Below are 17,661 nucleotides of genomic sequence, written 5' to 3'. Positions count from 1 at the left end.
CACGGGTAAGTAATTTGACTAGAGATTAAGTGTAGTTAGAGACTAACGAAAATACTAGAAATTCTGAAAAAAAATAAAAAAAAGAGGGAGTGAAAAATAATTAAACGAAAATAGCCTTTAGTACCGGTTTGTGTTACGAACCGGTACCAAAGGTCTCCAGCCCCGCGGGATCCTCCGTGTCCGCGTGGAGGCACCTTTAGTACCGGTTCGGATATGGGAACCACCACTCCCTTATCGCATCATAGAACTTTTGCTATTTATTACTTCCTTGGTCTAAAAAATAGGTGTCTTACTTTTATCTAGATACAGATGCATTTTTGTTAGAGATACATTCATATCTAATTTTTTTTGAAACACCTAATGAATTCATCAACCCTCAGGGCACAAAGGCATTTTTAGAATTCCATTACCAACAGATCCCGCTGCCACGACACTTAAAGCACCATCCAGTATAAGTATACCTGAAATTTCCAACACTCCTTTCAGCATATCCATGACAATTTGGGGTCCTAGGCATTTGCCTAAACTTTTAGCTCTTCCAACCGCAGACCGAGTTTATTACAAAATGACAGAAAAAATATCATAGGATGCTTTTCCCATCCATTCTTTTTGCACTGTAAAATGACTTCAACATCCTCATATCCAAGAATATGAAGGACCACAGCCAGGTAGCTCAGCGCCTTCAATTCCGGAGCAGGCAAACTCTCCTGGCTAGACACAGGCGACGCCTCCGCCCCGCCTCCACGCCCGCATTCTCCAATCCCCCGCTGGAGCATAGATCGCGCAACTCATCGAGTGAATAGACCAACCTGTAAAGATCTCCCCGACCTATCCCGCATCGATGGGGTCACCTCCTCCGCTACGACCTCCCCAAGGACCCGCTTGATGATTCATGTAGGAGGTGTTCGAACGTGGAGGCGGCGGCGGAATGCGGCGCGTGAAGATGACAGATCAGACAACGCGGGCGTGGAGCAGTGGCTCAGAGAGGCAGGAACGATAGAAAATGAGTTGCGACCGAGGGTGTCCTTAGAGTTGGATCGCATGGGGAAGCAACACTTCCGCCTGCGGTAGCGGCGTCGAGCGAGGATGGGGGCAACATCAGATCATGCCTTGTGTAGGGAGCATGTTGGGCCAGGGAGAAGTGCCGATGTTGGGTGGTCCAATGCCGCAGATAGGGCAGCGTTGCGTGACCACTGGCAAGGAAGCACGCGCGATAGAGAAGGCATTCGTGCTCGAGGTTGGAGGAAAATATGACGTTTACATGAAGCTATTCCCGTGATTTAAGAAAATCACAATTAATTGAGGAAGCGGGGCTGCAGAAACGGGGGTGTGGGTAGAGGAGAACGGGGCATTGGTGTTTGTTTGATTTAGCCATATGAACGATTTCGATTGAATTTTTCCACACACTTCTTGCCTTTATAAGTAGTGCAAATGGAGATTAATGGTCAAGACATTTTTAATTAAGTCGTGGATAAAGTGAAGCTCGCGACGCTAGATTTTCGCCAAGAGTTGACCATCCCGGCGATAAAATTATGAGCATGGGTCTGTAATTTGGCCCAAAGGCTGGGCTAGCCAGTTTAGCACATTAAGGACATGTTTGTTTGGTCTGAAGCTTGTGCTTTTACTGCTTTTGGGTCCTTAGAAGCACAAGGTCAGCCAAACACCTAAGTTCTGGGTCCAAGCTTTTACAAGGGCTTATTCATTTTGCACTACAAGCCCCAAATCCCGTCCAGAGGTACTTCTCATGGATTTTTCAAGCTTGTGAACCCCCTCCTTGCTACAGGAACCTTGAGAGTCTCCTCTTTCCACTGAGCGCTCGTCCAACTCGAATCCGGCGGCGCTGCCGCTTGGAGGAGAGAAGGAAGGGTTGCTCAGCTTGTATAGAGTAGATTAGGAGTGTTGGCTGCATGCCAGAGTTTGGCTTCTTGCCATTAGTTTGGAGCGGAGTACTAGATCTTCACAGCCAGATCTGGTGCTATGTAGGGTTCGTCCTCATTGCTCTTCAGCTCCAGAGGTCGGGGTTAGGATCGATGGGGAGGGCCGTTGTCTCCCTCAATAAGGCTGTGATCTATGGTCATCTTTGCGGGTGGAGTTGGTGTGCGGAGAAACTTCCTCCGACCGGCCATGGTGGCGAGGGGGGGAAGCGGAGCTGCATGCTCAGCTGCGCTGCGGAAGGATGGCAAGGGCAAGGTGTTGTTGATACTGCTAGCTGGAGAACACTCTCGGTGGCCCAAGTCCGGCCGCCGACCATGATGGCCATCTGGTGGCTGCTCTTCACGCCGGCGAAGTTTCTCGGTGTTTGTTCTACCTCCAGAAGGAGGCTCTTCGAAGGACTCGCGACGGCACACCTCTTCTTCCCGGAGCCAAGTGGTCTCGTCCCCGGAGCCGATGGAGAAGGCCGAAGCTGGAGTCCTCTGCATACCGCCGGTGATGGAGGACCCGATTGCTTTTTTCCTATCTTTTTTAGGGTCTTGCTTGTTAAAGTTAGGGATTGCTTTGTAGTTGTCTTTTTCTTTGTGGTCCCTTTTGTAACTTGTACCCTCACCGCTTTTAATTAAGGCAGCATCTTGGCCAAAAAAAAAAAAAAAAAAAAAAAAAAAAACCCCACCAATGAATGCTACCATACTTTCACATATTTACATATACAATAGCCCACCACTTCATGTTTTGCCCCCAAATCCCCACCCCTGTTTCCAGTTGCCCCATGCCCGCTGATTGACATGAGAGGCTGCTAGGGTTCCTCCGCGCCGCCGGTCTCTCGTGCCGCGCTGCCAGCCTCTACTCCCGCGCCGCCGGCCCTCTACTTTTCCGCCACCGGCCACCGCCCCTCTACTTCCGCACCACCGGCCGCCGCCCCACACGCCTCCTTGCATGCCCTCACACGCCTCCTCTACATCTCCATCCGCCCCCATCACAGATCCCGATGCCGACTCGACTTGATCGGCGCCCTGGCCTTGCTGCCGCCATCGAGCACAGTCCTTGCGACGAGCTGCTGCTTGCGTCCCACGATTCGTGGCCCCATTTCCGAAGTGTTGCTGAACGTGGCCATCCCCGATCAGCACCTACTGCTCCCGTCCTTGAGCTGCTACTCTTATGTGGTCCAATATATTAGTAACTCGATTCTTGCAAAATGTTGGAACTGTGATGTATGTGCTACCTTAGCCATGAAATTCGTAAAATCTATGTATTGATGTTGTAGTTTTTATTATTAATACGGATACGGCTGCATATTTTAAACTATACTACCGTCTAGTTTTTCTTCTATAATCATCTATCAACAAGTAGAAAATTATTTTCACTTAAACAAATTATAAGTATATTATTTGAGCTAGCACAAATCATAATCCGATGAGGTCAATACTTATACATCATCTTCAACATACAGGGTATTTCAGACTTTTAGCACCAGTCGCATGTCCACCAGCTGCACTAAAAGCAGGTTGGCAAACAACATTCTTACGTTTAACCAGCTGTCCAGCTCTAACTGCTTCTCAGATCCTACCAGCTCCATGCTTCTCGTTCAGCTGCAGCCCAAACAAACAAGCAATAAGTAAGAGGCCTAACCGGTTGGGGTTTCCTGCTTTTCGGGCAGGCCAGGCCTAGACCTGATTTTTACCATCGCGCTTTCTCTAGCCCAACTACGGTATGCCTAGGCATACCTGAGAGGCAGAGCGTATTAGGGGAGAAGGGGGACGAGTAGGGGCCTGGCCCTCCGTAATATTTTGTATTTCTGTCTAGATCCCTGCTTCCCGATTCTAAAACAACAGCTAGAAAGCTACATATGGAAGAAACTAGAACGATACCCCGCGCGCTGCAGCGGGTATCTCTTTAAGAAATCTAATAAAACACATAAACTTTGGTTTATAGAATATGCAATATTTAGTTGGCCATAGTAGCTGAGACACTAAATTTAATAGCTATGAAATAGATAAGTAATTGAAAATTTCAAGATTGTTATATTTCAGAGGTCTACGTGATTGATTTAGATAAGGTGAAATCAACCGACTGTAGAACCATATGATATAGATGACTTGCATGAAAAATGCATGCACAATGCGGCATTACATTTTTAAAAGTATCATCTATGGTTATGTATATAAGAGCGAAAATCAGTTTTGGGTCGTGCGTCCAGATGATCGCACTATCTGGGCCATGCAATGATCTCGGGATGAATGCAAGGTTTTGTATAGGAGGTCCGTATTCACTTTGTAATCGATATATTCAACACTGTTTGGGCCCACTCCACAAGCACGGTCTTGAACCAAACACACGGCACCGACTAAACGGTACAACAATTACCCCTATTTCTTGTACCGTGGCTGCAGATCTTGGGCCGACAGTGCCGTCACGCACGAGACCTTTCCCTGCCATTTAAATGTCGCGTCAGGATGTTGGGAAGGCAAGGTTCAGGAGCAGATTTTACCCAACAGCATAGTAAGAGCATCTCTACCGGTAGCCCTCAAATATGCGCCGTAGGGGCGCCGGCACCTCCGTTTGGGGGCGTCGGCACAACATCCTTTATTTGGGGAAGCTGTTCTCACACCGGCGTCCCCAAAACAACGGTCCCAATAGATGTTTTGTATTAAATTTGTAAATAAATATATAGAAAATTGAATAAGAAATATTTTATTCCACAAACTAATACATAAATGGGAACGTGGTTTACACAAAGACACAATTTCGTTGTCGATCACCACTAGATCCCCTACTCCTTCATTAGGTTGGTCTGCCGGCCTGTCCTCTAGACCTAGCCCATCCCGCATATTATCGACAGTAGGTTGCTTTCAAACAAACTATCAAACCTCTCGTACGCCTCGGCACTTGCATCACCCAGCCTGACCAGTTCCAGTGCTTTCTTGTACAGCAACGAATGTCTGCAAGTGAAAGACCGTCCAGAGGCATGGTCGTTCTTGTACACCTCGAGGTGCCCTAGCAGCACATCCCTTGCATCCCTAGTCCACCTCTTCAAAATGTGCCGCTTTGGTATTTCCTCCACCCCCATGTAGTCCATAACCTGAAAAAATATAGTGGTGTTATAGGAAATCCCTGACATTTTTCATACGGACATTACTGCTAAACACCAGCCAATACAACATTTCTTTTCTGTCCAAAATTACCTTGATACTATGGCTACAGACAATTCCCATATGCTCGAACAGGCCACACTCACACTCAAAAAATTTGCCGCCGTCAGCTACCTTCACCTCAAATTCAACCCGGCTCTACTTCTCTCTCTTCTGCACCTTGGTGTGCTTCGCCAAGTACAACTTGTTTTTTACCACCTCCTCAATGCGGTATGCCCCCGCCAAGTACAAGTTCTGCCTAAACTGCTCGAACATAGCTCGCGTGTACACCTTGCTTGCATGCTCCTCTATGGACAGATTAACATCAAAAATTGCGCTGGCCTGTAAAAAATAAACACAAATACCGAATTTTCATGCTGGTTTTTTATTAGGTTGCACAGATGCTTATCTACATAGCTATAGCTCAGGGCGGAAATAAACTCTTCAATCCCGAAGAAACAAAAAACTTTTTCGATCTCACCACTTTGGTTCGTTTTTCCTGGTCCCCTTTGTCCTTCTCACGGTCATGCTGTAGACGCATGTAGTGCCTTACAAACATATCCATTGCACATCCAGGCGGCACATAGACGCTGCTCTGTAATGTACCAACCATTTATCTTCTGTCCGAAGCAATCGAATCAACGCTGGGCACTCACATCGGTACGATCGGGTGCTCTCCCCTGTAGGTTTCCACTGCGAAAAGATTTGGCGTCAGAACCACCATAAATTTGTGCTCCAAAAAACTAGCAGTGCAACCAAACTATAAGTTCGACGGATTAGCTTACAGAACAGCCGCACACTATTTCTTGCATTGTCTTCGCCCTCTGCGGGTTAAGCCTGCTTTTCCCATACCTGATGCCAAAACCATGTTCCCACAAATAGAGATTGTAGAAATTGTATGCTTCGCCAAACGAATCGAAGGTCATGCCCAACGATGGCTCAAGAACAAAATCTCCTCTCCTCTCCTCTCCTCTCGGGGTAACTCCTGATGATCCTTGTTAAACGATGACAATCGTAGAGGATGCGATCCTCCTTGTACAGATAAACATGACAGATGACTAGATAACTACGTAGGTTGTTAGCCATGTTGTAATCTTAACAAACTTGTAAGCCCTAGCTCCCACGAGCTGTATATATATATATCGATCCTGGCCGATGTATTTTGACACGGCATAAATCAATCTTTCCTTCTACTGTGTTGCTTTTATATGGTATCAGAGCCGATACTTCCACACGACGGCCATGGCTCCGACCACTACGCCGTCCACCATGCCGATCAACATCGCGGCCACGCTGAGCGCTGCCATCTCCATCAAGCTTGATCAGGAGAACTACCTGCTTTGGAAGGCTCAGGCTTTGCCGGCTCTCTTCGGCAACGATCTGTTCGGGTTCGTCGACGGCTCCAACTCTGCTCCGCCAAAACGCATCGCCGCCACCGTCGGGAGCTCTGACCAGGTCGACAACCCCGAGTATGCAGCCTGGCACAAGCAGGATCAGCAGGTCCTTAGTGGCCTGCTCACCTCCCTCACCCCTGCCGTCCTCGGCCACATCCAACTTCTCAAGACGTCGGCGCAGGTTTGGGAGGCGTTGGATCGGACTTTCGCGTCCAGGTCCAAGGCGCGGATCGTGCAGCTCCGCACCGCGCTGGTGAAGCCGAAGAAGAGGGACACGTCGATGTCCGCTTACTTCCATCACACCAAGAAGATCGCCGACACGATGGCGACCATCGGCAACCCACTCGGGGACGACGAGATCGTCTCCTACATCCTGGCTGGTCTGGGCGAAGACCACGAGAACTTCACCACGTCAATGACCGTGATCGCCGCCAATGAAGACTTCACTCTGAGTGACCTGTACGGGCATCTGACCGCGTACGAGGCGCGGACAGGCGGGCGCTCCTCCGGCAGGCACAACGACGCTGCTTTTCAGCACTCCGCCAACAACACCTACCGCGGCGGCGGAAGAGGCTTTCAGCATGGAGGAGGTGGCCGCGGCAATGGAGGAGGCCGCTACGGCGGCTACAATGGCGGCGGCTACAACGGCGGCTGCTATAATGGCGGTGGCTACAACGGTGGCGGCCACGGCGGAGGCCGTGGCGATGGCTCTGGGCGCGACGGCAATGCCCAGGGCGGAGGACGAGGACGTGGTGGCAACAAGTCGACGTGCCAGATCTGTGGCATCTATGGCCACGACGCTCTGAGGTGCTACTCGTGCTTCAACCACGCTATCCAACCCGAGACCTCAAATCGCGCCGCCGCCCACTACTCCAACACCAGCGACGGCGGCTTCAACAGCGACGCCAACTGGTACCTGGACTCGGGTGCCACCGATCATATGACGAACGATCTGGAGCGACTCCACGTCCACGAGAACTACAGAGGCAATGAGCAAATTCAGGTTGCCAACGGTAAGCATATACCCATCTTACATATTGGTGATTCTAGCTTATCCGGTTCAACTCGCAATCTCCACCTATCCAATGTTCTGCACTCTCCGTATATCAGCAAGAATTTACTTTCCACTCATAAACTTGCTAATGACAATGATTGTTTTGTGGAGATTCATCCTTCATCTTTTTGTGTTAAGGATCTCAAAACGAGGGCAACCCTGCTCAGAGGTAGAGCGCACAGCGGTCTGTACCCAGTTCCACCACATCAGCCCCATCACCGACGATGCCTTCCGCAAGCACACTCCATCGCTCTCTCCAAGGAACTGTGGCACCGCCGCCTCGGACACCCTGCTCTACCTATCGTTCAAGCAATTCTTCAATCAAATAAATTAGGTCCTCTACAAAATAATGGAGTGCCACACGTGTGTGATGCGTGTCAGCAGGCAAAACTCCACCAGCTGCCATATGCAGTTTCCAGTCGTGTTTCCACCTCTCCCTTAGAACTTGTCCATACAGATGTATGGGGTCCAGCAATCAGATCAGCTGGCGGGTTCCGTTATTATGTTAGTTTTCTTGATGATTTTAGTAAGTTTACCTGGGTGTATCTGCTGAAACATAAATCGGATGTCGAACATGTGTTTTATCAGTTTCAAAAACGCGTTGAACTCTCTCTTGGAACGAAAATCCTCTCGGTACAATCTGATTGGGGAGGGGAATATCAAAAATTGCATCAGTATTTTAATTCCACCGGTATCTCACATCGCATCTCTTGCCCCCACACACATCAACAAAATGGGGCGATTGAACGGAAGCATAGGCATCTGGTTGAGACTGCGTTAGCACTTCTCGCTCAGTCTTCTGCTCCACTTCGTTTCTGGGATCAGCTTGTTACCTAATAAATCGCATGCCTAGTCATGTCATTCAAAACTCCATCCCAGTGACCAAACTCTTCAAGAAAAATGTTGATTACAGTTTCCTTCGCGTCTTCGGATGCGCGTGTTGGCCCAACTTACGACCATACAACAACCATAAACTCAGTTTTAGGTCTGGACTATGTGTATTTCTTGGATACAGCTCCAATCACCTTGGCTTCCGATGTCTAGATCGCTCGACAGGGCGCATATATGTATCTCGGGACGTAGTGTTTGATGAACACGTCTTTCCATTCGCTCGAGATTCCACACAGCACATTCCTCCCACAGAAGCTGCGATACTTCTTCCCGAACCGGATACAGATGATCCGCTATGTACTGTTGCAGCAAATGCTACTGACGGTATTCCTCCTCTTGTTTCAGGTACTCATCCAGAACTTCACGTCAGTCCATATCACATCACCACACATGCACCACCTCTTGACGACCACGTCGATCAGGAGGAACCGGATCATGATGGGCCAGGCGGAGATGCACCCTCCGGCGAGTCCCCTCCGCGGACATCGTCGCCTACGGCCCATGGACCGGCACCAGAAACCCCGTCTGTCTCGGCGCAACCCTCTGACAGTTCGCCTGCGTCGAGTGCAACCGATGATCATGGCATCCTAGCTCGCACTCCAGCTCTTCCTGCTCGCAGAACGATCAAGCCAGTGAAGTTGTTTGACGGAATCATTCGGTATGACTCCAAGAAAAGAGCTTTTGCAGCTGAACCCACATCCCATGTCGATGCACTTGCCGATCCAGCTTGGAAGTCAGCAATGGATGATGAGTATCGTGCCTTGCGTCTCAATAATACCTGGCGACTCGTCGATCCCCCACCAGGCCGCCACATTGTTGGCTGTAAGTGGGTGTTTAAGATCAAGCAGAAGTCTGATGGATCTATCGATCGATACAAAGCCAGGTTAGTCGCAAAGGGGTTCACTCAACGTCAGGGTATTGATTATACTGACACTTTCTCGCCTGTCGTCAAGCCCACTACTGTTCGTCTGATATTGTCTATCGCTGTGTCGAGAGGATGGCAGCTGCGGCAAGTTGATGTCCAGAACGCTTTTCTCCACGGCGATATCCAGGAGGAGGTGTATATGTCTCAGCCTCCAGGTTACGTCGACAAAAATCATCCTAATCGGGTGTGCCGTCTTCAGAAATCGCTGTATGGACTGAAACAATCACCCCGGGCGTGGTATTCTAAGTTGAGCTCCAAACTTCAGTCTTTGGGTTTTGTTCCTTCTCAGGCAGACACCTCTCTGTTCATCTTCATTGACAAGAGGGTAGTGATCTATATTTTGATCTATGTAGATGATATAATCATTACTGGATCGTGCAAGCCAGCTGTGGACATACTGATGGCGAGGCTATGTAGATCTTTTGCTGTGAAAGATCTGGGGAAGTTGCCATACTTTCTTGGAGTTGAGGTAACGGACACACCTAGTGGAATTGCTCTAACTCAGACTAAATATGCATCAGATATTCTCCGACGAGTGAATATGCATAACTGCAAGGACATAGGCACTCCAATGTCCCCGACAGAAAGGCTCAGTAAATTCTCTGGAACAAGTCTCACTGATGATCTGGCATCCAGTTACAGAAGTACCGTAGGAGCTTTACAGTATCTGTGCTTGACCAGGCCGGACATTTCCTTCACAGTAAATCGAGTTTGCCAATTTCTGGCTACTCCAACTGATGTGCATTGGTCAGCAGTAAAGCGGATACTGAGATATGTGAAGGGCACGATTAACCTTGGACTTCAGTTTCAGAGATCGTCATCTACTGAGCTTAGTGTCTACACAGATGCAGACTGGGCTGGATGCCCAGATGATCGGAGGTCGACCGGTGGTTATGCTGTGTTCTATGGACCCAACTTGGTGTCCTGGAGCTCTCGGAAACAGCCAACAGTAAGTCGTTCGAGTACAGAAGCAGAGTACAAGGCAATAGCAAACGGGACTGCAGAGGTGTCTTGGCTGCAGTCAGTCCTTAGAGAACTAGGAGTGTTCCAAGGACAGGCACCTACGTTGTGGTGTGATAACTTGGGTGCGACCTTCCTCACAGCGAATCCTATATTTCATGCGAGGATGAAACATATAGAGATAGACTTTCATTTCGTCAGAGAGAAAGTCTCAGCTGGTGCACTGAAAGTTCAGTTCATTTCATCGCAAGATCAACTGGCAGATATATTCACTAAGGCTCTAAGTCGAGATACGTTTGACAGATTGAAATTTGATCTTTGTCTAGCCAGTACACGTTCGGATCGAGAGGGGCTGTTAAACGATGACAATCGTAGAGGATGCGATCCTCCTTGTACAGATAAACATGACAGATGACTAGATAACTACGTAGGTTGTTAGCCATGTTGTAATCTTAACAAACTTGTAAGCCCTAGCTCCCACGAGCTGTATATATATATATCGATCCTGGCCGATGTATTTTGACACGGCATAAATCAATCTTTCCTTCTACTGTGTTGCTTTTATAATCCTCTCCAACGTACCAACCTGGTTTGGGCAAGGAGTCCGCTCGGTAGCATTTCCACCAACCCGTACCCTGCACGCCATGGTTTAAGCAAATTAAAAAAGCTTACATTGCGACAAAAGATCTTACCATTCGCAGAATTTAAAAATTAACGCTAGTCGTATTTCCTCAACTCATACTTTTTCACCTGCCATCTACAATTCCACCAGTTACCAGGCTCGTACTATGCTGGCTTGGTATAGTCAATCAGCTACATAGACAGGCTGTGTCCAACCACAACAAGAAATTAAATTAATTCCCAAACAAATACCATGTGAACAAGCAGTGACTATGCTAAAAATCTTGGCCAGAATTGCCTTTTGATCCAATATCACGCAGCCTTACCTTTCGATCCATCCTGGAGCTTCTGGGTTCACTTTCAGCGTTGACTGCTCTGATTCTGCTGGGCCATCAGCCCCAGCAATCTTCCTCTTCCCCACTGGTGGAAAAAGGGGCTTTGGTCGCGGTTGGCAACTGCCATTAGTCGCGGTGGCGCAACCGCGACCAAAGTAGCGCGACTAAAGGCCCCCCCTTTAGTCGCGGTTCCTTATGAACCGCGACTAAAGGCCCGTCCACGTGGGCCGCAGGCGAGCGCCAGGGCGGAGGACCTTTAGTCGCGGTTCTTCTGGCCAACCGCGACTAAAGGCCTCCGCAGGGTTTAGGGTTTAGCCCCCCCTCCCCCTAAATCTGGTTTCTTTTTAATTTGTATTATTTTATTTCTTTTGGGTTTTAATTTTGAAGGAGTTTCACATATTCTACGGTACTACATACATGCATATGAATGTACAATTTCAAACAAATTTGAAATTAGAACCAAAAAGAATTCAAGAGGAATATACAATATATATTCAATATCGGATGACCATATACAATATATATTCAATATCGGATGACCATATACAATTTTGAACAAGTTAGTTACAAATTCTGGTGCATATAAAGTTCTACGTCATCGTAATAGTGTTCTCCTCTAGGATCGATGACTTCCCTCGCCAACCATCCAGCTAGTTCCTCTTGAAGTGGTCGGAAGCGAGCTTCTGGACTAAGCGTCTTCCGGAGGTTATTCCTCATGATGTTGTTCTCACACTTCTGGTCCCGCTCATTGCGGTATCTCCGGATCCTCTCACAAACATAGTATCCACATAGATTGGTCCCCGGTGGCTGAATATCCCCAGTCGTCCGCACTGCCATTTTAAAATGTAGCTCTTTTTTGAATTCACCGACCTTGGTATCTACGAACCGTCTCCAAACCCTACGAGGCAAAGAAAATTAAATAAACAAGAGAGTTATTAATTAGTTACTTGATATTAGGAAATGATGAACGAAATAGGTCGATCGATATAGAGCGCAAATGAATGAAAATAATTACTTTTGCATCATTTTTCTCATGTCGCCCCAAAGCGCCGGATCCATATTCAGAGAGTCGTGGACGAGAACTGAGGAGGTCTGAACTTTAATTACCATAAGAATCCAAAGGTGGAACCTGCGGACACGATACATGCACGATCATGCATAACTCATCGATTAGCCACATACCATGCATGGAGTAAACAAAAGAGAATGTGCTCAAGACAGAAACACTCACCCAAAATGGTAAGGAAATAGAATATCACTTTTCTCGTTGCTGTTTTCTAATAAACCGCCACAGGTCATCCTCCACGTCGGCGGGGTGGTGTTCTAACACATGTGAATTAACGATGTGTGGGTCAATGAACCCAACATCATGGATGTTCCTTATTCGCATTTCCCGCTTCTTCATTCTGCATAATAGCGTACACAACAAGATAGTTAGGACAATATATATATATATATATAGTGCAGGCAATGAACGAGATGGGGTAGAAATTAATAAATCACTTACAGAACGTAGCAACTGATGATAGATTTGTCGAGGTCGCGCAGATTGAACAGCTGGAACAATTCACTCAGATGAATTTGTACCCAGTAATGTTTGAAGTGATGCTCATATCTAACTTCCGCATAGATATAGTCTTTGGCGTTTTTATGTTTTATGTAACCCTTGTACCAATTTAGCAGACCTTTCATTTGTCGAGGTAGATCCTCTTCCTGCGCAGGCACGATGAGAGGGCCATTCTTCACATATGTAAATACTACGTCCTTCATTGGCGCCTCATCAAGGCCTAGCAGTGCACGAAGAGTGATACCTAAGTCGGCCGCTTGTTCTCTGGCACTCGTTACAGTCAATCCATGTCTGCCGCAGCTGCTATGATATCGGGGCATCCGGATCGGCGGCTTGCACTATGAGCGGGGCGATCGATTGTTTACTTTGTTCCCCGAGCTGGGCAACTTCTTTCCCCCTTTCTAATTTTGTCTCGGCCTCGTCCTCCAAGGCTTTCTTCTCCGCCAACTCTTGGTTCCTCTTGAACGCGAGTGCTTGCCTACGAAGTTCACGTAAATAGTCGTCAGGCAGATTCTTCGCGGCTTGGGACGGTGTGTTCAAAAATGACTTAGCCCATCGCTTTTGCTTGTCGAATATACCGGCTTGGGCTCGCCTCTCTTTTCTTCTTGCACTCCTCCTTCCATTTCTCATCTGAGCAGCCACGGCCGCTGCATTTTCCTCGACACTAAGTTCCCAAGGCCTCGGGATGAGAGGCTTCAGTGATGGCTCTGGTATCTTTGTGGTTCTAGGTACATAAGGGTCCGGGTTAATAACCCAGGACTGCTTCTGCTTCTTCGCCGGAGGTGGATTGGGGGGCGGTGTCTGCTGATCACCCGCCGGACGAGGACTGGGGGGCGGCGTCTGCTTACCCGCCGGAGGTGAATTGGGGGGCGGCGTCGGCTGACGTGAAGGAGGTGTAGGTGAAGCACCACCACCACCGCCGCCACCGCCACCGTCACCGCCACCGCCACCGCCACCGCCACCACCACCACCACCGTAGGGGGGTGGACTTGTTGGCGCCTCGCCTGGAAACTTGATAAATTTCTTCTGCCATAGAATGAACTGGCGCTTGACATCTCCAAGTCTTTTCACCCCTTCAGGTGTAGCAATGTCAATGTCCAGGTCCTCAAACCCTTGGACTATCTCCTCCACTGTCACACGAGCATAGCCATCTTGAATGTGGTTGTTGTGGTGGAGTGCTCCAGGTGGCAAAGCACTGCCGATGGCTACCTTCATGGACATGTTCCCGATAGGATAATACGTAAGACATGCTTTCATCTCCTTTATATCGTCCACGGGGTAGCGAGGAGGCTCCGGTGCAGTAATTTCGACCACCAGAGGCTCCGGTGCAGTAACTTCTATCGTCGGTGCACCAGCCGGTGAGGCCTCCGTGGAAGCCACGCTGCTTCTTCTCCGCTGCTGGCTTCCGAGATCCATTGGATGATCTTCATGCTGCGCCCGAGCTGCATCTCTTTCGGCGACTAGTACACTCACGGTTTTCTTCATCACATCCATTTCCGTTACTAACTTCGCCACAACATCTGCATCCCGATCCATCTTTCTCTTACGGCTTCTGTAACCGTACGGGTCATCGTTCTGGGGGAACCCTACTTTCCACGGAATGGGCCCCATGCCTCGTACACGTCCTCCGTGTTCAGGATTCCCGAGGGCTTTTGTCAGGGCGTCGTTCTCTCTGTTGAACTTGATCCTCCCCTCTTGAGCTTCCCTCATTGCCTCAATAAGCTTTTGGGTGGGTGTAATTATTTTGCCCTGATAAACACACTCCCCTGTCTCCGGGTTCAGCCGATCCCCCATGCCCGTACCACCAGCCTTTTGGCCCTTGGGTCCCATCCCTCCGTGCACTGGACGGATTCCTCGCGCCCTCAGCTCGTTCTCCATCTTCTCCCACTTAGGCTGCCAAAAGCGATACCCTCCTGGCCCCATGATATGATTGTACTCCTTCTTGGCCGCATTCTCCTTATTTTTTTTCGATATTTCAAGGAACTGCTCCGATTTCTTTTGCTTCACAAATTCTGGCCAATCATGTTGCAGTTTCTCATATTGTCCTGTGAAATCCGGAGTCTTGCCCGGCTTGACAAAGTCATGGGCTAGATTTTGCTTGTATTTCCGGAATGCGTTGGCCATCCTAGAAAGAGCGAACTGTTTGACTAGCTTGCACCTCTCCTTGTTTTCCTGAATCTTGTTACCCGCCTCATCGTATCTGCGGTATTCCGGAGGTAGAACGAAATGTTCCATAAGCTTCTTGAAGCAATCTTTTTTGTTCTCTTATCGACAAAAGTGAAACCAAGACGTGCCTTCTTTGGCTCATTCCACTTCGGACGGTGATCGAGACGTTGTCTCTAACAACGGCTCCGCATTGGCTGACAAACTTGGTGGCGTTCTTGCTGGGCTCCAGCGGCCTGCCGGTTTGTTCATCGATAACATCGATGGTGCATGTTTCGTTTGGTTTCATTGTCTTGGTTGCGCCACGCTTTGACGACGTACTCGATTTTTTCGACGATCCGGCCGAGGGCTAAAATAAGAAAGAGAGTCGCGCGCGTTAGTACACACACATTTATTCAAATCAGTTAGTTTGTATCACCAGACGCTCAATATGTATATATATATACCTCGGCGCCGGAGGTGGTTGCTACTTCCAATTGAAGATCGTCGTTTATCGACGTTTCTTTGGCATCATCTGCTTGCTGACGGCGCCCTTCATCTTCACCCTCAAGGTTCAGATAAGAAGAGATATCATCTTCTTCTTCTCCGGTCGGCACATATGGAATATCGCCTTTTATGATGCCGAACATATGGTCTTCAGCGTCCGGATCATAGTTGTCCAGAATCGGGTCAGCTCTATCGTCCGCCATATGTCAGTCCTGAAAACATGTAGTCAAAACAAATTAATTGTGTATATGCATTATCACATCTCTTCTACATATAAACAGAGAGGGCGACGAGCGGGAGGCGAGAGGGGGGACGCAGTGACCGCGTGACCGAGAGAACGGTGGCGGTGGCGAAAGGGCGGTGGCGAAAGGGCGGTGGCGGTGACGAGGACACATAACCCTCGCGGTGGCGGTGGCGCGTTGACGGCGTTGGCGTTGGCGCGTTGAATAGAGGCGGTAGCGTTGACGGCGTTACATTTTTATGAATAGGTAGCGTTTGACGGCGTTGACGGCGTTGGCGACGGTACGGCGGCGACACCACGGCGACAACGACGAAGGAGTTATAGTTAATTATATAGTTAAAATTAAAAATAACAAACATAATTACAAAATTACAAAATTTTAAGTTTTTTAAGTTCTTTCTGTTAAGTATATAGTTAAAATTTAGTTCTTTTTAAGTTCTTAAAATTTAGTTCTTTTTAAGTTTATAGTTCTTTTTGTTAAGTATATAGTCCCGAAAACTTTAGTTCTTTTTAAGTTGACGAAGTTTTTTTGTTAAGTTGAAGTTATAGTTAATTACAAAATTTTAAGTTTTTTTTGTTAAGTATATAGTTAAAATTAAAAATAACAAACATAACAAAAAAAAAAAAAATCCGGCGGCGGCCGGCCCTCTCTCTTCCTCTCCCTTAACAAAAAAAGAAAAAAAAAACGCGCGCGCGGGCGGTCGAACGGGGCGGCGCCGCCTCTCTCTGTATACACGCGCGCGGGCGGCGCCGCCGCCGCCCCCGGCCATCATATGGCCGGCGAACGGGGGCCGCGGCAGGAGCGCGGCGCGCGCAGGGCGGGGGCGCGCCGAGGCAGGGGCCGGCGCAAGAGGCGCCGAGGCAGGGCGCAGGCGTGCGGCCGGCGGCGGCCCCGGCTAGGAACGTCTCGTCGCGCGCAGTGGCGGAGAAGGAGGAGGGGCGCAGGGCGGAGAAGGGCGGTGCGGAGACGAACGGCGGCGCGGAGACGAACGGCGGCGGTACGGCGCGCGAGACGAACGGCGCGGCGGTACGGCGTGCGGATCCTCCAGCGACGATCTCCCTCCTCCAGTGCGCGCGATGAAGACGATGGCGAAGTGTTCGACGCGGTGGTTCGGCGCCAGAATTTATAGTCCCCCTTTAGTCGCGGTTGGGGAGGCGACCCGCGACTAAAGGGTACCCTTTAGTCGCGGCCGCACCAACCGCGACTAAAAGGTATTTCGGCGGGTTTTTCCCGTTCCGCTCACAGAGACCTTTAGTCGCGGTTGGCGAGGCCAACCGCGACTAAAGGTCTTTTTTCAAATTGCTTTTCTTTTTCAAAATCATAAAATACAAATAATATATCAAAAAATTCAGAAAAATAAAACTAATTCAATTCAAAATATTAAAAATTCAAATTATATATCAAAAAAATCAGAAAAATAAAACTAATTCATTTCAATATGTTAAAAATACAAATAATATATCAAAAAATTAAGAAAAATAAAACTAATTCAATTCAAAATGTTTAAAATACAAATTATATATCAAAAAAATCAGAAAAATAAAACTAATTCATTTCAATATGTTAAAAATACAAATAATATATCAAAAAATTCATAAAAATAAAACTAATTCATTTCAATATGTTAAAAATACAAATAATATATCAAAAAATTAAGAAAAATAAAACTAATTCAATTCAAAATGTTTAAAATACAAATTATATATCAAAAAATCAGAAAAATAAAACTAATTCATTTCAATATGTTAAAAATACAAATAATATATCAAAAAATTCATAAAAATAAAACTAATTCAATTCAAAATGTTTAAAATACATATAATATATCAAAAAATTCATAAAAATAAAACTAATTCAATTCAAAATCTTAAAAATACAAATAATATATCAAAAAATTCATAAAAATAAAACTAATTCAATTCAAAATGTTTAAAATACATATAATATATCAAAAAATTCA

The 17,661-nt window shown here is 47.5% G+C and overlaps 1 protein-coding gene across 1 annotated transcript; it reads left to right on the top strand.

Annotated features, from left to right (window-relative positions):
* The first annotated feature begins 6,305 nt into the window (after positions 1-6,305).
* On the top strand, positions 6,306-10,702 carry LOC139833955 (uncharacterized). Its single transcript, XM_071824335.1, has 2 exons — positions 6,306-7,470; positions 8,748-10,702. The coding sequence occupies exons 1-2, from the start codon at positions 6,306-6,308 to the stop codon at positions 10,700-10,702; spliced, it is 3,120 nt and encodes a 1,039-aa protein (XP_071680436.1).
* Positions 10,703-17,661: the final 6,959 nt, after the last annotated feature.

This window comes from Lolium perenne, chromosome 7, assembly GCF_019359855.2.
Source record: "Lolium perenne isolate Kyuss_39 chromosome 7, Kyuss_2.0, whole genome shotgun sequence".
Classification (NCBI taxonomy): Eukaryota; Viridiplantae; Streptophyta; class Magnoliopsida; order Poales; family Poaceae; genus Lolium; species Lolium perenne.
This window is presented reverse-complemented; position numbering and strand designations above follow the sequence as displayed.